This window comes from Echeneis naucrates, chromosome 1, assembly GCF_900963305.1.
Source record: "Echeneis naucrates chromosome 1, fEcheNa1.1, whole genome shotgun sequence".
NCBI lineage: Eukaryota > Metazoa > Chordata > Actinopteri > Carangiformes > Echeneidae > Echeneis > Echeneis naucrates.
The window spans coordinates 24,540,345-24,562,729 of record NC_042511.1 but is presented as its reverse complement, the minus strand read 5'-3'; the positions used below and the strand labels follow the sequence as shown (position 1 = coordinate 24,562,729).

The following is a 22,385-nucleotide window of genomic DNA, read 5'->3' as shown; positions in this document are numbered from 1 at the left end:
AAAAGCTCGATTGGATAGAGGTCTGGGGAACCTCGAGGCCAAACAGACAGCTTTCTTCTTGTGCTCCTCCAACCATTCCTCAGCCATTTCTGCAGTAAGGGCAGGAGCATTATCCAGCTGAAAGAGACTGCCATTAGGGAATATTGTTTCCTTGACGGGGTGTTGGTCGGCATCAATGTGTTGGTATGGGACAGGTGTTAAAGTAACATCTACATGAATGTGGGGACACAAGTTACAGAACATTACCCATGCTATTCTGATGCCATGTCTTCCCCAGATAAGTGAAACCCATGCATCGGGTCATCCACATGATGTAAAAACAATAAATAAATAAGAAAGACTCGTGGTCCTGTATCTATTTTTGGCACTTTTGGCAGTGGGCCCACGACTCTGTCAGACGGCACCAGCTTCCTTCTGTACTGACCACTGTTAAGTTAAAATGTCCCACACGGGTTGCAGAATTCAACAGCTCTGACTCAGTCTTCCTGCCATCACAGTTTGTTTCTTGTTAGACTTGCACATTTTCCCTGCCTCTAATATCTCAATTTCAAGGGCAAAATATTTACATGCCGTCATGCACCATCCACTGGCCTCTGCCCCTGTCACCAGAAAATCGATGTAATTTGCTTCACTTGTCAGTGGGCACAATGTCCCGGCCGATCGGTGAGTCAAATATTTACCTGCTGAGCGTTCACCTGCATGTACTGATGTATATTTGCTTCTTTAAATGTTTCCACATTTATTTTCGTATTATTAAATTATTGTTTTTCATGGCACTGTTATGACTATCTGTTCATCTTGGAAGCCAAACAAACTCAGCGGCAAAGAGCCAAGGTCCTTGGCTGTAGCCCAACACTGTTTAACATCTTGGAAACAAGTGATTCAGCCAAAGTGCAACCAGAAAGTAATTCATTTTGCGCTCATATTGAGCTATAACAAGCATCTTTTGTTAAACAGTCCATTACCAACAACACTGGCAGACTTTAGAAGACTAAGAATCATTATTGACTCCCATTAATCTATTACAGAATACATGCTTGGATTTACTTCTTGTCTAATTCTGCAACGTATCATAAAATGTGTTTTAATTAATCTGAGGGTGAGCTGATTCTGTTTTGTTTTGAGCTTCGGTGGTTTGACTGCTCTTTTCTTATAACAGAATAACAGAGAAAATTGAACTACCTGCGTGACCAGGGGCTCCAGAAGCCTCTCCACAGTCAGGGTGCGGATTTCAAGACTCTTGGGGTCCCATTTCAACAGGATGGGGGAGGTGGCAGTCGTCATGGTCTCTGTTAGAGGAGGGGAGGAAAAGAGCAGATCAATGTTAGTAAGTGTGAGTGGTTTTTTTTATGAAGTGGTAAAAATTCACTTTTGGTACATGTAGACGACCCCCCCATCGTTAGTTTTGTCAAGTGAAAGCAGGTGCTGCTGTTATGAGATGACCTAACCTAACCTGTCATGGATATTCATTACTGGACAACCACACAGTTATTCACAGAGGGCATATTTTCATTATTAGGTTGGTGCCAACTCAATCTGCATAAACAGTGCAGCAAATTTCACAAGACATAATGACATCTGGACCAAAACCTGGTTTCCTGGGTGCCTGTTAACTGTTGACAGAGAATGCCAGCTCTGCCCATCAAATAAAACTAAGCATGTTCAACAATTCCTGCAAAGCAGAAATGGCTGGCCATTCCCCTAAACCTTTATTGAATTAACTTTCTTAATTAACTCCATCATTACAACATGCCGTTTCGAGGCTGGAACTCACTCAGTGAGGATATAGTACAGTGCATTCAGGGGAAAATGGATTGCTTTTCTTCATTTGTGTAGCTAGTAATCATTTCAGACAGTCCGTGGAGCAGTCTAATGATTTGGAACCGTCTAAAAGATTTAAGCATTGCATTTTACTATATTATTGGGAGCATCGAAATTTGAGCAAAAACATAAAAACGCAAAGTAGGAAAACATGAAGAGGAGTTAAAGGTAAATTTAAACTTAAGTTCACCTCATTCAGATAATCTGAAGTAAGACCAGATACTCCTGATAGCAAGTGAGGAGGTGAGTTCTGCAGCTGGTCAAACAATCTGCTTTTTAACTTGGAATATTTTTCCATGACAGATTTTTAAAACCCTTCAGCTCAGTGGGGTTACATAAGGTGAATCTGAGAGCCCAACAGCTGGCATTGGGGCAGCAGTCTGTTGTTACTGAGAGGATGTGTTTCTACAGTAAGCAATTTTAGAATGGGCCAGCTGGGAATGGCCCAGTCAATGAGGCAGAAGGAAATAAAGAATGTGCATAAGAATGACAGATCTGGGCCAGAGGCCCCCAATACTACACACAGTGGGTTAAGATGGATGAACAGGCAACCGGTGATGAAGCCACAACCCAGACTTTATTGTTTTTGTTTTTTTTCAAGAGCAAAAATTTGTATGTTTTTTAAAATTACAGGTTTTCCCTCTTACCAGTCATTTCAATTTTCACTCCTGCAGGAAAATCTACCACAGACATGAATGATTTCACATTTTTTCCCAAAATTCTGCTCTTAATATATCGTAGCAAAAAAAAAACAAAAACAAAAAAAAACTACTTATATTTATGTTGAAAATTTTCAACAAAATTTGCAAAATCGTTCTGTAAAAGCATGAAAAGCTGCAGTTTTACTATAGTTGGGTTCACTAGCAGCCATAGCTACTCGTGTTTAATTAAATTAGTTGGCGGTAAAAAAGTCTTTGTCTGGTAAAAGCACTCTCCACCACTGTCTGTGTTAATTATGTTGAATTTGTGTTTTTCTTTTGTTATGGAATTAATATGACAGTAGACTGCATCTGTTTGCTGTCAGAAAGACATTATGGGGAGTATTCAGATGGTGTGTTTTAGCATCAGCAAATTAGGTATTAGTTGAGTGTAACATGCAAAGAAAATGATGCCTATGACAGCCCATCTTTTTTGAAGACTAGCTTGGCAGCTTTCCTTCTTGGCATTAAAGGTTTCCTGACAGAGGATGGCACGTAGGGTGAAAAGATGCAGACACCTGAGGCAGAAGAATATGTCATTGATGGGAAAAACAGCAGCACTGTGAAAAATACGAGAATGCCACTGTGATGTGGTACACCAAGTTTACTGGTGCATGACAATTAATCTTCCTAAACAGCAACACTGAAAATATTCTTGACATATTATGTAATCAAAACAATGACATAAATCTTTCTTTGGCAAGATACAGCAATGAGTGATAAATCATGGCCTGTGAATTGGTTATTGATCAAACACAAAGTAAAAAAAAAAAAAACTTCACTGCCTAAATTAACTTCATCCACACCGTGCTTGAATATGTTGAAACAAATAATGCTTCTCGCCATTTACTGGAAATGTAATGTCACTTTCAGTCTAAAGAAAAGTGAACATAACCTTCAGAGCGACAATTCCTGACTAACAAAAAACTGTGCGTTGTTTACATTTTGGGCCCAGCTCTTAAATTTGAATTCCTGCCATATTTCTTGATTTGCTATGATTTTAAACAAAGAAATCAAGACACTGGATGTCACAGAGGACAAGGACTGTAAGAACAGTTGGGTAAAATAATCCTTATTTGAACAGAAATATAATTCATGCTGCTGATAATATTCTATGATGTTTACTTCATTCAAGGACAAATTCTAACAACATTACAATAGAGACTCCATTGAATGGCAGCTGACTCAAAATGTGGCAAGCAAATTGGAGTGCACAATACCATTATATCACCGTCAGTGAAAGTGGATGCTCTTCTGACTCATGTGATGAAGTTTATTCTTGGTGGAGATTGATCTATCTCAATACGGGCTCCTCATATTGGTCTTTTATCTTATTCCAAGCTACAAGAAGTTAATTGTTACACATACAAAACTGCATATGTGTTTTGTTTTGGTCACATTACAAGCAAAACCGAATCTTCAAAATCAGTGTGTGATGATGCAGAGGATAAACTGGGAAGCAAAATACAACTGAAGGCGGAGATGTTTCTGTATGATGCAGTCTCTAACAAAGCTGGAGGGAAAACAGCTGAGAGACTGTGATCAGTCAAACGGGCTGCCATCTGTAATGTCTTTATTCGGCACATTCAGCTGCACAACTTAACAACATTCATTCATCCATTCATCTATCTTCAACCGCTTATCTGTGTCCGGGCCCCTGGGTGATGGAGCCAATCCCAGCTCACACTGGGTGAGGGCGGGGTCACCCTGAACAGGGCGCCAGTCAGAGGTTAGAGGGTTGTCACAACACACAGAGACAAACAACCGCTAAATTGCCTACAGACAAATAGAATCCCCAGTTAACCTAAATATGATGTTTTTGGTTGGAGGGAGGAAACCCACACAGGCACAGGGAGAACATGCAAACAGAAAGGCCCCAGGCTGGGAACTGAACCCGCGGCCTTCTTATTGTGGGGTAACAGTGCCCCACTTAACAACATCCTGAGAGGTTTAAAAGGCCTCTCTACCATTGTACCAGGGACACAATGCCTCCACCTCCACTGGGCTATTATTCAAATACAAGACAAGACAAGGACAAGTTCCTCACAGACGGTCGAACTACGTTCTGGATGGTCATTAGCCTCTAACTGCGTTTCATGGTTAACAGAACTAGACTGCAGTTAGACTAAATCTGCAGCTGAGCAGTCACACATGGGCAAACACAGAAACGGCAACTTGATCGCAGTGCAGTCCGGAGGCTTTCATAATTTCAAGCTGGTCCACAGTTACGATGAATTGGTCCTTTTCGTAGAATTCTGGGAAAAAGTAAAAACCGCCACCAAAAGTAAGTTGAAGAGAGTCTGCAAGGATTTCAAAGTAACATGACGAAATTCTGAAGGAAAAAAAAAAATCCTCTCAGGCAAGGTGTTCAGATCCTTTTCTACTTGTGACGGCAGTGACACATTCCTGAATGATATCTCTGGGCTTTAAACAGATTCCAAGTCAGTCCCACACCAGAGAGCAAGCAGGGGGGTTGGATCTGTTTTATTTTAATTTTTTTGTTGAGAAGCATGAATCACATATCTGTTGTTGAAATTTCTGAGATGTCCTGCCATCTGTTGTGTGTGTGAGTATGTAGAGCAAGAGAAGACAGAGGATTATTTATTTGCTGGATTTAAACAATGATGAAGAAGGTTAAGCAAAGTATTTTCTAAAAAGCAACTGTACGGGAAAGGCCTGTTGTAGAAAATCATGAATCTTAGTACCATGATATTATACGAGTGCTTCCATCTGTTTCTCCGTACTTTTTATTTATTTTATAAATACACGTACATGTAAAGGCAATATAGCGAGCCAATACCTCTGCAGTGTACAGCGGAGGCAAGCACCGCTTTCTGACATGCTGCCATCTATTTTCTGAATAAATCTTCCAACTATTTCCTGTGCCCCCAGACAGGCTTTCGGGTACGGACGGCGGTGTTTTAGAACAACACAATGCACAGGGAGGAAAATGGGCCATCTGCTCAAGTTTTTAGGATTTAGTCTGGAAAAGAAAGCATGGCACAATCATTCACAATTACATTCTTCTCCTCTAGGCTAAAAACTGAAATATAGCCAAAAAAAGTCATGTATTTTTTATATAACGTGAGGAAAAAGAAAAATTATAATGCGAGCATTATATACTTCAGAGAAACTCTAGGAAGTATTCTTTCATTACTTTGTTAAATGTAATGGCATGAATATTTATATTATGACCAAGGATTGTGGATTTGATTGCTCTAAGTGCTAAAACCTTTTGCTCTCTGGACACCTTGCTTAAACTAGGGGACTGATACTGACCCCGAGATGAGACTAAGAAGTGCCTGCTGAGCTAAGTGTGATAATTAACGGGTCTGCAGTGGTGCACACTTCCTTTAGTAAATTAATCCTCCCACTCTGATCCCCACAACAGCTCTCCTTGGCTGGATGCACCCATGGCTTCTGTTTATTACAAAGTGGCGCACTCCCGGACGCCATCAGTGTCCATAACGACTCCATTAGAACTTTAATGCACCGTTGACTCATTTTATACTGAAGGAGTTACAGTGATAAAGTAAATCTTTATATGATATTGAGAGCTGTTTCTAATACTACAGTGTTTATGAAATGAATCAATTCCAATTCAACAGCAGTTCTGCCTATAGCCTCAAAAGGTACTGCACACATGCTTGCCTAATTGTAGCCGTATTGCTGATTAGGTTTTTTGGCTTTGTGCGCTGATTCCTGCTCTGTTGAGATATAAAATGACCATGTGTGTCTGCTTTTCCTTATTTACCTCTGAGCTAATACATGATGGAGAGAAGTAAGTAGACGTGTAATTATCAACGACACCAGTCAAAAGTCTGGGCACACCTTCCTGTTCATTTAAATGGGAAAGTGTGTCCACACATTTTGACTGGTAATGAATCTCACTGCCTTCCTGAAGACTATCCATTGCAATGCAATATTTGCCAGAGCAACAAAATATGCACATCAAATAAAAGCATCTTGATTACAGCCATGATAGTGTTGCTTGTGCGAGTTCTCACTTGGAAAGACTTTCTAATGGAATAAGCACACAGATGGGCAGCACAGATGCTCGGTGGTTAGCACTGCAGGCTTATGGAGGAGAGCTGCGTCTCTCACACGTGGATTTACTACAGGTGCTTTGGTTTTCCCTCACAGTCTCAAGCCACACGCAGAGAGCTGGGTCGACCGTGGACCTCTAATTCTGAGACATTTCAGGGGTAGAGAAACAGTGAGTCTTTGAACAAGCTCTGCAATAATGATGCTCTAGACCAGCATCTTTATAATCAACAGAGCTGGGAAACTATCTAGTCTTCTATTAGATATCTGACTCCGCACACCTCATCCAGCATTATCGACTTCAGGACTGCAATGATGTACTCAAGTATACAAGCAGGTCGCTGCCAGAGTTGAAAAGGGTAAAACCTTTTAACCACAAACATCCACACAATTCCTGTTGCTACAATAACTTTCAATGACAATGATTGTTGTCCTTTTCGTCTGATTTACAGGATTTGAATTGTGAATGCCAGCAAGAGAAATTAAGGTTGAGTATCAGGGCGGGCATTTCACATCCTGTCAGTGTTGTCTGAATAGCATATGTTGGGCATAATAAGGAGGGGGTGGCAACAATGTGGGAGTGGTGCGCATGCCATTTGAGGCAGAGCTTGCCACATGCTGCCATTCCCTCTCAGTCAGCTCATTTGTCATCTAATGTAGTCCCTTCTTCATACCTGTTGTTTTGGGCGTTTTTTTGACTGCCTATTAAACAATATTATCACCGCAGGTTGTGTTTATGTCAGCTCTTCTCAGAAATAACGCTGACAACATGGCACAGAGACAACTGCTAACGGATGTAAAGTCGTTACCTCAGTCGAGCAGGTACCCGCTGAACTCTGTTTGTGTTTAAACTGTTGATTTGACTTTTGAATTCACCAATGTTTAATTCAAGCTGAATGATCTATTTAGATTTAGTTGACTTGGCTGATAGTTCACTTGTTGTAGCATTTCCATGCACATGAATTAAACATGAAGAGTTCCTGCTGTGAATTTAGAATTGCAACCAATGATTCGATAGAGATTAATCTGTCTTCAGTGCTTTCTATGAATCAGCAATTCATTTGTCAAGCACAGAGTTAAAAGAAAATCTGAAGATTATCTTTCTGGTGACCATCTTGTCAATTAATAGACTATTTGTTGCCGCCGGACATGAGTGCTTATATCAGTTGGCGCCAAGTCTCGTGTAGGATTAGAGATGAAAATTGCAGTATTTAATCTAGTATGAATTCTGACAAACTCAATATGAGAGTTCATGAATAGAAAAGCAACTGATCCAAACCAAACTGCAGCCTCTGATAGTCCATTAGTACTAAGTTTGGCAGGTACACATTTGTTCACAACTTGTTGGCACTATGACCAATTCACACAGCTTTAAAAAAAAAATTAAAAAATCATATACATATATCAAGCAGTAAGAAGTCCCAGTTATCAAATAGGATAGCTGCTTTCTGGGAATCGTCCCTTCTGGCTATGGCTGAGTGGTACCAGGGTTACCTTGGCATGAGCTTGTGTGAACTCACTGCTGAGTACAAATCCACAACTTCCCAAAGGGAAAGTAGCAGGATGGCTTTTTAAGAACACAAGGAACGTCTCTGCACAAAACCACTGACCCAAAACCTAGATTTAAGTCATGACTACTACAAAATAACAACATCGACAAAGTGCAAGTCTTATGAAAATGAATTCCCCACATTAGGGATCAGCAAAGAATACATCTTCAGTAATATTTCAGTTCTACCATCCCTCGTTTTCTTCTTTCATTTTTGCACCTGAAGGTTGCATGATTATACAGCTTCCTACTGTGCTCTTGAAATTCAGTCATGAGCTGCCAGATGTGTCTTTTCTACTAATACTAAAATAGATGAAATCTCACAGTAGTATTATAATAGTACAAAGTTTTTTTTTTGTTGTTGCTTACATTGTTGATTTTACTGACATTTGCACTGGTTTGCCAAACTTTATCAGCATCAGGTGGTCTTAATGTAAATAAGAATACATTTGGAAAATCCCTGATGTTACTTTGCTGTGGAAGAAAAAAAAATTGTGGCAGGTCAATCAGTTCATTTCAACACAATGGTGACAGTTAAAACAAATACTCTGCTGAGTCAGGGCTCTGTTTGTGTGTTTGTATTGATTGAGCACCTCTCATCTAGAGTCACTGCATCTCACAGTCTGCTTGCAGCGGGGAAGAGAACAGATCACCGCAGTGACTTGTATGATTCAACACTATTAGCCTTACTAACACAAACTAACCCCCCCCAACCCCTTGACCTTGACTCATGTGATGCCTGTGGCTCTTATCTTGTAGCTAAAGGGACCTGCAAGTTATCATTAGAGTCTTTAATTCTGGGACAGTACATACACACTTGCAGATTATGTACTTTTCTAATAGAGTGATATAACCTTTGGACCCCACTGTATCCAAACAATCTATTTGTCTGTGTTTTCTATTTACCTACCTGAGAACATCCATATCAGTAATGTACAGCAATATATACACACTGGCAATTTCAATATGGTATTTTTCATCCAGTGCTGTCTACTAACTCAATACAGACTCTGCTACGCCCAACCAACTGCTCCTCCACTGGGACACATCATTCTGTTTGCCCTCTGCCTCTGCTCCATCTGCTGCTGCGCTATGCTCATACTCTAACAGGAAGTCACATTCTTACCGGTTCAGAGCTCAGCAGATTACGGATTCCAACCTGAAGAACCTCGCAGACATCGTTCCACAAACATATTTTATTTATGTACATAATAATGAGTACCAACTTTGGTTTCTTCTCACAGCGATTTGAAGGTGAGGTAAACACAGAACTATACACTCCCAATATGGTAAATACAGTATGCGTGCATGTGGTTGTTTGTGTGTCTTAACAGATGACAGATTGGTAGCCTGCTCAGGTCACCGCACGCTGGCTAAAGCTCCAGCCTGCCCGGACCTCCATAGAGGATGAGCAAACAAACATTTAAATTTGGATGGTCTTTGTAAATGACCATACAGTAGGCCACAAGCTGTTGAAGCATTTGTACCTCTAACAATGAGGTTGTGTTTGTGACCCTCTAGTTTTTTTTTTTTTTCTAGCATGTGTATTTTGAGGCAGAGTTGGATGCAAATTAGGATTAAAGTGTAGTCATGTCAGCCCATGTTACACTTTCATGATTCATTCACACGTCGAGCTAAAATACAAAAAAAAAAAATAAATCGGCTTCTCAATAGAAGCTCAATAAATACACCACATTACAATGTGATTTAAATTCTCCCCTTTGACAGTCACAATGTCTCATCTCATATCTCATCTGGTGGTCTTAAAGCAGCATCCACATGAAGACACCCTCTGTGAGTGGGCGTTGGCATGGATTAACTTCACTACCATGAATGTATTAACAAATGAGGTTAATACACGATAAGCAGAGTAGTGGAGAAATAAGGTCAGAGCAAGTCTTAAAGCAAGCATGGTTTAGTATTTAAACATCTACTGTCCACAGAATTTACAGAACAGAACAAATACATAAGAAAGTAAAGCTACAATCACAATGTTGATGCTCAAATACATGTTTTTTGAAATGTAAACCCTAAACTAAAAGCAGTTGTTGTTGCTAAGGGAAAGCTTTCTCCCCATGAAGCAGTTCTTTACGAAAGCACAGACAACATGACAAAAGATTGCAAAAAGAAATTGTGAGCTCAACAAGACAGTCCTTGAAAGGGAGCATTTTAGGAACACTCAAAGGGATTACAAATTCTGATTTCTGACTGGGTTTCCTCATAGAAACAGAGTGAGCCGAATTCTGCAGGACAGTATGTGTTTTGCAGGATTTGGGAGGGAAAGATGGTTTAGGTTGAGCTGAATCATTTTTCTCACTATAAACTCTCCGTATGAAATGGTTGTTGTAATGGTGAATGTTGGCGGGTTTTCTTCACAGAGCAGACTTTGCCCTGCAGTTTTGCAAATACACGCATATCTGTCACAGATAAAAATACTCAAAAGTTTAAACTCTGCTTGCACTGCATAAAATGGGCATCAGAGCTCTTTTAGCATATGACACTAACTTTGTGACTAAAATCCCTGTCATTTGTCATTATGGAAAGTTAATATGCCAACACTGCACTGACCCAGATTCACAGCAAGTTAAGCACACAGAGTTGTGCCGAGCAGTGGGGGGAGTCTCTAAAAGCAGAAGTCAAGGCTCAACCTGTCATATCGCTGCTCTCCAGAGCCATGTTCTCAGAGCGTCCAAAATAGGCTGATCAAAGTAGAGCACAACCTGTGAAATTCTCACAGCAGCCGTTGTCTCATAGGAATTTAAAAAGCTTCTTTGAAAACATAATGCATACGCTGCAATGTTGAATACACAACCTTAAAACAATACCATCTTCTGAAAACACCTGCCTCTCTAGGGCTTGAAGGCATCCATAAGAACGCAGTATCAGGACACCTCAAACATTTGTTCATTTCAAAAAAGACCTTAGCAACAACAGGGCTAACAGATGAGGGAAATGTGAATAAAATCAACACTGGTCGAGGACTAAAGTAGGTTAGCTGCTGAACTTGGTCATCACCAAAGAGACATTGTTATCCACTGTCATCAGGAAGAATTCTCCTCATCACTCCTGCCAAATCAATGAAGTTTTAAGTTCCCAATGCACGACCACACAACAGTATAACATTTTGTCAACGACGCCCCCCCACACACACAGCAGCCAGAATCAGCTTTTAAAAAACCAACTGGGATAAAGCATGAAAAACAACCAGCGTGGCACTCAGATGAACAAATTTCTTCTCTTCTGTGGCCAAGTGAGAAAGAGTGCCAGTACAGGAAACACTTAACATCATTTGCTAGCAACTGTACATAAGAACCGTATTCAGTTAGATTATGCTCTTGTGAAATACGCAATATGTTTTGCTGCCATAAGTCTTTAGAATCCAATAGTATATGGGGAAAAGTGATATTCATTACAAGCATTACATGTTATCCTGAGCAGAAGCCTTATTCCTGTTGGTCTCACCAAGATTTCAGTCGATGGCTAACACTTCTGTGAGACACGTCATCTTTGTTGTTTGCTGAAAACATTGAATGAAAAAATTCTGTTGTTTAATGAAGTAATGTCCTGTTAGATGTTTAATTACGCTGTTAGCATCACTGAGTTGAATATTAGTTACAGTGTTCAAATTCTTGCACACTTTCAACTTGGTTAAATACTCCTGTTATTATTTTCTGATCTTGATGTGGACTATGACAAACCAAAAAAAAAAAAAGTAATTGCAGCAAGCTGGGGGTGGAAACAAATCTGGATCCCACCTTATCCCATGCCCACATTGCCAATCATGAAGATTACAAGGGGCCGCACCGCAATCAGGAGTTCTTGAGATGTTTGTTGTGCATTAAAATCAGCAGCTCGAGGAAGTATAAAAACAGTAATGTTAGTTATTTGTTAGTTTTTAAGTGGCATTAGCTCAGAGTGGTCACCTCTACGCTAAGAAACACACACTCTCACCGACTGGCAACAGACAAGCATGTCAGAGGGAAAAAAAACAAAACTAAATCAGACTCAGATGAAACGTCTTTTGTTTGAATTTGACTAGCAGACATATCCAGACAGTTAGCGTCATAACATCTTGTTCTTATGTATTTCCACTGTGTTTAAGTAATTGTTGTAGTCTGCATACGAAGAGGATTTCAGACACCCTCTTCAGTCTGAAGGTTAAAAAACAAGAACTTAAAGCTGAAAATGTATGATTATTTTGTATAAAGCAATTGTTGAATACTTGCAAGGTACATTATAATCTCCTTATTTGTAAGATAACCTCTTTAAGTGTTATTAGAGGTCAATTTCTTTCTTAACACAACTACAGAGTGCAGAATCTGTGTCAACAGTAAATGGCCAAAGCAGGGGAGCTTGCCCCCCTGTAATCATACTTCTGTGTCAAACTGATTAAGTGTATAACAACAGTGTTAATTACTTAGGCATGGCCTTTGGAGCTTTTGATCTCCTACTAACACAAGAAGCTGAGTTTGTGGGTTTTTTTTGTTTTTTCCCATAAATAAATTCTACTGATCACTGACAGGAATATGTTAACAAACATCATCAGCACCAAAGCACCAAAAAAGGCAAAGATATAGAATGGCTCTAAAAATCTGCTGTGCTGTTGTTTTATGGTGATGTGAAGGAAGCGGGGAGGCTTTAATGGTGAGAAACCATAAATCTATGTTGCTTGTTTACACAAACTCTCATGTGTCATTAAAAAACATTTTTTTTGTTACATTACATTTTCATGATAATACAAAGATGTGTCACACACAGTCAATACTATGAAAACCATCCCATCTAATTGAGTTGTACTCATTAATCTCTCTGTAAATCTCCTGCCTTGAGGGCAAGATTTTGCTTTGCTCATCACTCAGTGCAATCCTTTCAAACAGCAATTTAGCATCTGTTAGTTAAAGACTACTGATGCAAGGCAAATTTAAAATTTTTCATTTTGACCTGTGGTGGCTGCAATCATTTTCTGCACTGTTAAATCAAAGAGGTTTCTAACAGTCACTCCATACACGTGTTTCACCTGGGTGACAATGTGTAGAGCTTATTGCATTAGCACTCCTGAGGTGACAAAAAAAATAATGAAAGAAACTTACAACCCAGAATTCACTCAAACGCCCATTGTGAAAAATAATTGCAGGCAAGACTTTTCAGGAAAGGAAAGTACACAACTGGGTTACCGTGCGTTGTCAAAGGATTAGCTCATGATATCAAAGCCATTATTAACCAGTGTGGTGGAATTAACTCAAGACAAATTGGTCAAATGAAGGTTGATTACAGGTTTACAATCCCACAACAGACATAAGGATTTGAATAATGTATATAAATGCTGTTTTGTAAGCTGTAAATTATCTCCTCAATGTCTAAAAACAAGGTAGGACAAGGTAAAAACTTAGTTATAAAGTCAATGGTCAAATCCTGATTTTATTATATTATCCAATAAAATCATGAAACATATGAAGCTAAGGCAAAGACTGTGTTGTGATTTCAAGAACAATTACTTCTCAAATTATTATTCTGGAAAAAAAAATCCGTGTTAGCCTTGATAGACTGTTTGCAGCCAATCTAGGCTGTAATTTAGCTTTATTACCATTAACTGCAGAAAGTAAAATATTTCTTATTGGAGGCACGTCTTTATATCTAATGGTCTGTTTGATATGTAGAATTAATCGTACCAGTATTTCAGTATGAAGCTTCATTTTGAGTCACTCCTTTTTTCCTGTGTTAACGTTACGGCATTATGTGTTCATACAATTTCAACAATTCCGGTAATTATTTGAATTAGGGAATGTCTGACAGCGAGTTATTCAGTAACGACATATGTGATGGTAGCAGTTTATCTGCCCTAATGGAGGCCAGCTTCAGTTCTGAGGAGTGCTCCTCTGCTCCCCTGCAGCTCCCAAGCAGCCGGGAAACCAGAGCGGCTCAGTTGGCTGCCTGTAACAACAGGTGTCGCCTTAAGCTTACGGTTGGCACACATCCACGGTCCAGTCATGTAGCAGCTGTATACCCACTCTCCAGTCAGGTCTATGTCACTGGCTGTAGCACTATCTTGGACACACACACACACACACACACACACAGACCCTGATCCTGCTCTTGGTGATAACAGCAGAGAGGGAAAGCAGAATGTTAAATTTTCTTTTTCATGTACGGATGGAAACAGCAGTATCCATTATTACTGCACAGTAGAAGAAAAAGTCCTGTGATATACGATTGTGATTTGTTCAAAGATTTGTTTTCTCTTTAAAAAAAAAGCACTGACAAGGGCATAGTATATGTCTCAGATTGACATCAGTGTCAGTAAAAGTAGTAGTACCATTAAATTTAATGATACTCATCAATTGCTCTAATTGGACTAGGGCTCATAAACAACAAATGAGTATTCCCTTTCAAATGATAGAAAGGAAAAAAAATCTGTATTTAAGTATACATTTTAAGAATGACTGAAAAAGTAATTTAAAACTACAGAATCTGTAAATTCAGAAGGTAATGCTAGGAGTTAGAAGAAAAAGAAGACTATTCCAGTCAGTCAGTTGTCTGTCCTGGTTAATGCCAATATTCACTTTGAGTCAGCTGAAGAGCTACTGCCACAGCTGCCCACATTGGTGATATTTTTCAGCTATTCAGACACAACACAATAATGCCAATAGCAGCTTTTTAGGAGGGATTGAGTGTTGGGAGGCAAGCTTTACAAACATATGATTTCTGAGAGTGGAATATACTGAAAAATGTATGCACTGTCAGGCAGCTGCCACATTCTAAGCCTTGAACACCCCAGTTTTATTTATAGAAGAGATCTATCTTAACTTAAGAGGTTCATTGTCAGCTTTATAAATGCATGTATTTAACTTCTTGCGGGGGGGTTGGGGCTGGATGAGATGTCCCCAGCCTCCAGTTCCATTCTTCTAAACTAAGCCCTGGATGTCAAATCCTAGAATCGCCCCTGGTCAGCATATAGATTTTCTGTAAGAGGAGAGAAGAAAAGCAGTCACCTAACAATAGAAAAGTTAATACCCCAAGATAGCACACACACTGAGAGGGGATTGGGGTGGGGGGGCTAATATTTGGTCCCAGATGTCGCTTTTAGTGGGGGGGGGGTTGATTGAAAAAACTGAAAGACTGGTGTGAGACTCTGTACAGACTAGTTTTTGATGGAACCAAAACAAGACAGTGGCACAATTGAAGAAATAGTCACTGCAGCAGAAGAGACAAAATTTTCTAGTACCAGCGGTGTGTAAACATGACCTCTCTCAGCTGCAGAAACAAGTGCTGTGGCAGTGAGGAAGGACCTGAGCTCTGTGTTGCACACAACTTAGCCACAGCTCACTGTAGTGCATAGATGGTGCTCAGTCATTGAAGCTTTGACGTGACATACACAAGATCCACCAAGTTTGTTTCTATGGACCAAAAAAAATTCATCCATGTCTTTCTTCCTCAGAACTTCAGTCACATGAGGTATATGAAATTGTTTCACTTTGTAAAAACAGGAACATATTTCCAATCACCATCGCCCTGAGGGAAGACTTTTGATTTGACAAAGGAAAACAAGTTCATGTGAAGTGCAGTAACCAGCAGGGAGAAGCATCAGAGTCATTTCCACAAATCCCAATACCAAACACTGTACTACCGCTTCATTGTTTTAACATTAAGGGGCACATTGCCCTGCCATCATTATCTCAGCTTCCAGTGACAAAGAGTCAAGCCTTGCCAGATCACTGACATACCCCGAAGTGAATCAATTTTTTACCATGACTACGAATTTCAAAGTGACTTGGACATTCAGATCCTTCCCTGACAAGACCTTCTTTGATGCTCACAGCTCAGGCCATCCCAGTCCACATGAATAACAGGGATTCTAACACTGAGACATGGCCCGCTGTTCAGGTGATCAACATCAGCTGTGTAAATGCTTTGTTGTCACTGTGAATTGAGACTTTTCACACACTCTCTTCTAAGGAGCTCCAATCCTTTTGCTCTCTTGCCGTGTGTTTTCCACTGATACGACTTCAACTTTATCGCAGGTAATTTCACCCCTTAATTAAAGTTGTTATCAGAGAACAACTTTAATTTTGTAAAGAGAGCTGCTTTTGCTTTGCTCGTCTGGGAGATTCCGATCACCTGAAGAAATGGGAGCCCCCCCCAGTTAAATTAGGGAGCTCGTCTACTGCCTGTTCACTTCACCTCAAGAATGATAACGTCCACACCTCGAGCACATTACTATGCTACGGTGTACTAGAAATAGTGCGATATTTGTTATAAAATTAATCCTGTTTCAGATGTTTCTAATCACAAACACTGGACCTGCATGTAACCATACCTTTGCAGTCTGAGTTTCCAACACGCATTCATACCTAGGAAAAAAACAAAACAATTGCAGGACTATAAATTTTATCTCAGCCAGAACATACCGACTGTGCAGCTTGTTCAAAGCATAATTCCACAATGAGTATCTGATGCATTCATTCATTCATCTTCAACTGTTTTTCCGTTTCAATAAACGATAAAAATGTAAAAAAAAAAAAATTGTAGACTATATGGCACAGTGTATGTGCCAGATTTTCACCATCACATGAAAGGCTGATAATTCAATAAGGAAACCAGAAATGTTAGCTCGAAAAAGGCCAAGATAAATGATTTAACCTAGAACTGGACATTACATTATTAAATCAACTGCATTTCCCTCAACACTTTGAGTCCACCCTGCATCCTGAAATGTGCAGCTGAATTTCTGCCCTTTTGTTGGCAAAAAGGGCAGAAATTCTCCGTTTCTCAAGTGAAATTAAAAATTTAACTGCAACCTGAATATAAGATCTGAGTTGCATAAGATATCAAATTTTGATTAACTATTTCCGCTCAAGTCAAGCTGTGATGGCAGTAGGGGAGCACAGACTTCTGCACATCTCGTTTTTTTAAGAGCTCATCAGATTCGTAAGAAACAGACAGAACATCTGTCTCAATTATGATGACTCGTAAAGCTCTATAAGGTGCTCCTTTGTGAAACTACACCCACCCGCAGACTTCGTAAAAGAAGTAATGGGTGGATTGATATATATATATATATATATTTTTTTTTTTTTTATTTTTTTTTTTATTATTATTATTTTTATTTTTATTTTTTTAACTCATAGTCCTATAGAGCATAAAGCCAAGCTGCAACAATACAATCTGAGCAGATCTTTTGATAAGCATTGTGGTTGTGGTCTGAGAGCATTATAGCAGGCATGCAAATGAATGTAAGAGAATAGCCTGAGACTTTCTTGCCTCACCAAACTGCTGCTGACATATATGAAATATGCTTTCAAGCATTGCTGGAACATCTACTTTATTGTTTCCACTGAAAGAAGCGTTCCTTTCTTTTTTCAATTGCCTTTATGGCTCAATGTGGGAAAACGCTGCATAAATAGTTAATTACTCTTACATATTCCAACGTCACACATTACTGAGTATGCTCCAGCGACAAGTATTTAGCATTGTGGCGTTATCCCCTGCACTTACATACACACCAATAATATATTGGGTTTGCCTTGAGAGCATGAGGACATCTGTTTAGGCAAAAATCTGGTGTGTGCTTGTAGTTGCAGCCTAGGGTAATGCAAAACCCTGGGGTCAGGAGAATTAAAATTGATGTGGTAGACAAGAGCACTACAAGTATTGATTGTTCTGTGTTGTGTCTATTGCCTCATCTCTCATCTCTTAAACAGTATCAAACATTTGTGCAAGAACTGCAGCCAGAGAGGGCTTAAGAGGAGAGACAATCCTGTTCCAGTTAGCGGGGGTGCCATGGCTACCTCAGAGTCCTGCTCCACTACAACAGCGAGCAGGGGGTTCCATGGTGTTCAGCCAATATTACTTCCTCTCCCAGGAGACAGGAAACACAATGCACCCCTGACTACCATTGATTGCCCCAGTCTCACCCATAAATTATGGCTTTTCCTCCTGCCTGTGACAGAAGCCGGTTTTATATTGCAAATGGCATACAGTAACTGAGCCAAACATATTTAGATGATTGCATACAGGTGGCTGTCAAAAGCTGTAATTTGGTATTATCGAATGTGGGGTGAGGAATTAAAAAATTTGAGACGTTGTGTCTGAAAACAATTGGCTGATTTTGCTCAATCAGGGACTGAATCTTTTTAACAACAACTTGGTCAAATGTGCTGCCTTTGTGCCACAAATGGTTCAGTCTGAAATCACACCACATTGGTGTTTAAGTACAAAGAGAAGCAACTATTAAGCACTTTACTTTACTAAAGCATGTTAGTCTTTTGATTAATAATCTAGCATAGAAGCATCATTGTAATAAAAGCAGTCTACTGTAAAAAAGAAAAATTATCTCAAAGGTTAAACAAATAACCCTGGCATAAAAGACAGTTATAAGCAGATGGTTTGACAGTGACACACATATGCAGATATTTCCCAAAGGGCCTAGAAGAGTCTGTGCATGCTTGGCAGCATGGAATCACAGCTTTTTGCCTTGTCTGCCTCAAGTTAATATTGTGTCAAATGCACATTTATATAGTTCTGCTTCAGTAAATTTACTGCAACTACATTACTTTTTTTTTTCCTGCTTTTGCCCTCATACCACACACCACAAGGCATGTCAACTTTTTAGGAAATTAATGCGCTTTTTTCTTGCATTTAAACATTTTGTTTTTTCAATGTGTCTCTGCTATGTTGAACAATGAGAAATGCAATGATGGGTCCTGTCTAAGAAAGTGAAGCACAGATAATTTACTGCAATTTTGATAAAAAGCTACTCCTTTAATACAAAGGAGAGCCGACCCCACCCTGTCAAATGTTAGAATTCGCTGCTTGTCACAGCTTCGTCATTGTAAAATTGAACAAACACAATTTAGAGCTATCGCCTCGCACTCTGGGAACGTCCAACCGGCGTTTATTATTTTTCAACTTATTACAGACTAATAAATTTAATGATCAACCACTAAAATCAACCCTTGCAATTTGTCCCATCTTCCAACTGATAGCATGACTGGGTAAACACACTGAGAAACCCACAACGCCCATAAAAGAGAGTGAGCATGCCTCCTTGCCAATCAAAAGTTCAGAGGGTCTAAATAAAGCCACTGTGTGACACCCCTTTAGACCTCCGAGGGTCTACATCTCCAGTTACAGGAAGAAACCGTGGCTCTCTGACTTTTCACTGGGCAACAGGAGGCATGGCCCGTCTCCTGCTGGATACATAACACTGTTGAGTGCACTTGGCCTGGACGATCCACATATGCAAACATAAGCCCACCAAAAATAAATTAAAAAAATAAAAATAAATAAATAAATCATAGAACAAAACAACCAAGAAGAAATCTGATTTTTTTTAAGGTTTGCAAAAGCAAACAAACGGGACCTTTAAACACAGGAGCAGGAGCATAAAATATACAAGAGCAAGAACACAGTGCCTTTGTCATGTCATGTCATCGTCAGAAATGAACTATGGGAAGATTTTTCATCAAAGCCACGTGTCAGCTCTGTTTTTGGAAGTTATTTGACATAATGGTTCAGCGTTGGACTGCTGGCAGTGGCGGTGAGGATGGGAAGGCTTGAATCAGCTGCGTTACCCACAGACAGCCTGCTACTTTAACTGATTGTTCTGTTGTCTAAGGCGCTAACAGGGACTCGGCTGCACAGCCAGGTGGGGGTGAGGCGAGGAAAGGATGTGAGCAGCGCTGCTTCAAATCAGAAGCAAACTCCTTTAAAACCATCGGCAGAAAGACTGGCGTGACTTGTAGCTGAACTGCGGCAGACAGACAGACAGACCGGTTTATTTAATCCGCAGATTTAGATGCTCACAATTAAACAAAGGCGAGAAAAAAAACAGACAAAGAAATTTAACAGCGATAGAAAAAGCAGACGAGGAAGAGAAACCAAAAGCTCATGAGGAGTGTGAGGATCATTAACCCACAGATGGAGGACTGAAGAGTCCTTAATGCAGATGTGGGACTGATATATATGTTTTAACCCCCCCCCCCACACACACACACACACACCTTCTCCTAGCAAAGTAGCCGGTGACAGTTAGCTTAGCCGCTCCACTAGCCTAGCAGCTTTAGCTGGTCTGTGTCCGGCTGGCAGCCTCCGTCGGACGGATCGCGGCTTTTCAGCACCCGGCTCTCTGGATAGCGGAGCTCCGGCTCTCACCGGGCTAGCAAAGCGGGCGACTCTTGAGATTTCAGCTAACCAAAGCAGCCATGCTCGGCGAAAAAAGAGGAAAACAAAAAAAATAAATAAAAAAAACGCCCCATCGCGGTACAAAAAAAGTGAGGCTGAGTCCTGGTGGTGGTGGTAGGTTGGGGGAAGGGGGGTTATTTAGTTACCCCCGCCGACTAGCTTAGAGCTCTGCGATGAATGGAGCCGGACCTCGCCTACTGAGCTAACGTTAGCAGCGTCGGCTCAGCCAGTGCAGCGTGTGTGATGCTACCAGGCTAGCGAATAATAATAATAACGATTCAAATAAATAAATTAGCCTGTAACTACGCACCTTTCGCCGGTGGAGATGGGACTTCTTGCTTCACGGAGTATTTCCCCTCGACGTCCTCCCTGTTGGAGCCACACCGGAGCTGGAGGAGCGGACACTCGACCCGGACGCTTTCCTCACCGATGTGGTGCTGAATCTGAGGCTGCACGCTTTCTGTCGGCGGCGTCGCGTCGTGGAAGTGCCGCCTCCTCCTCCTCCTCCTCCTCCTCCTCCTCTTCCTACGCCGCCCTGCGAAATAACGACCCCTCCCAGCAGCGGAGCGGGGCAGGTGCGGCTGCTGGTGCGGCGGACGCATGCGTGGATGCCCTCCTCCTCCTCCAGCAGGGTGTGCGGCTCCATCCAGCTGTAGTGATGGGCCAGCTGTGTATGTTTACTGCCAAATCATATGAAGTGTCTTTGATTGATCGCCGTCCAGTCAAACACACTTTACAGGATATGAAGAAAGGAGCGTCCATCGATTTTTACCAATAAAATGTGGTTGTGCAACAACTGGGGTTACTCAAAGTGCTAAGCTATTCTTTTACTTGTGTGTGTGTTGGGGGGGGGGGGGGGGGGGGGGGGGGGGGTTGAGAGCCTGACAAGAAATCAAATTTGTCCAAGAAAAGAATAAAAATGTCTTGGTTGGTAGGCCAACAAGACAAAACATGCAAATCTACACTAGCCAGTAAATCAGTGAAATGTCCATCCATCCATATTCCGCTTTTCCGTTTCTGGGTCGTGGGGGCTCACACAGGTCAGCAGTCCATCACAGGGCCAACACACAGAGACAGACAGACCAACAACCACTCACACTCAGAGCTACAGACAGCTTAGAGTGACCAGTTAGAAGAAACTGGAGTACCTGGAGGAAACCCCACACAGACACAGGGAGAACATAAAAACTCACAATTAAATATTTCAATTTTTATTAAGATGAGCTTTTTTTTTTTCAAAGCTCCTCCAATATTAAATTATTCCCTATTTGAAAATATGTGCAAAGACAGTAAACAATTGTAATAACAAAAACAGATACCTCCTTGCATTTATCTCTGCACACCCAAACGATTGTTGATGCTTTGTCTGTTTCGATCAAAGTCACAAAACGCAGGACATTTCCATGTGTTAACATTTAAACTAATAACAACATAAATATGTCTCGAATTTAATAACTTTTAGGAACAACAGAAATACATAAACTGTAAAGCGTCAATTTCGTAGAAAGACAAGAAAAAGTGCTCTCTATCAGCTTGCCTTTTTCAGAATAGATTTTTTTTTTTTTTTTTGACTTGCTATGGAAGGAAAACTCAGATTAGTAATCAGTCCATTACATTTCAAATGAAGTATTCTGCTGAGCCAAGACAGTGTGCTAGTGAACCAGGCCGTACATAAACCAGGATTCTGGCAAAACAAATTTTTTTAACTTTCAATTTTCCAGCTATAACAGGTCAGAATGTGTGCTGTGGAAAAGAAACAACAATTTGAGGCAAACCTGATGGCAGATGGCCGTTTCCACTCCTACTTTTTTTCCTCAATGAGAAGACCAATATAGTGTTTGGAAGCACTAAATAGAAGGCCATCGTCTCAGAGTCAGCATGTCTGACGAGTCCTGTAATGTCCCAGATTAAATAATTTACTTTTTTAGACATTTTTCAATGGCGGGGGAAAATAAGGGGCTGTCATATATGCTTCATGACTGAGAGCATTTTATCAATCCAGATGTATCTTGGTCATCTGATGTTATTGCACTCAAACTGACATTGTGTTTATTTATTTGGAAAGGCCAAGAAAATTCAGAGCATTAGTGCAA

General features: G+C 40.4%; 1 protein-coding gene across 1 annotated transcript in view; it reads right to left on the bottom strand.

Annotated features, from left to right (window-relative positions):
- ctnna2 (catenin (cadherin-associated protein), alpha 2) overlaps positions 1–20,709 on the bottom strand; it is a 265,719-nt gene extending 245,010 nt beyond the window's left edge. Inside the window, exons 1-2 of the mRNA XM_029497289.1 lie at positions 20,603–20,709; positions 1,183–1,289 (exon numbers count right to left, since the gene is read on the bottom strand). Coding sequence (XP_029353149.1) covers positions 1,183–1,284 — 102 coding nt within the window. The 5' untranslated portion in view covers positions 1,285–1,289; positions 20,603–20,709. The remainder of the gene's footprint in view (positions 1–1,182; positions 1,290–20,602) is intronic.
- Between the last annotated feature and the right edge of the window lie 1,676 nt (positions 20,710–22,385).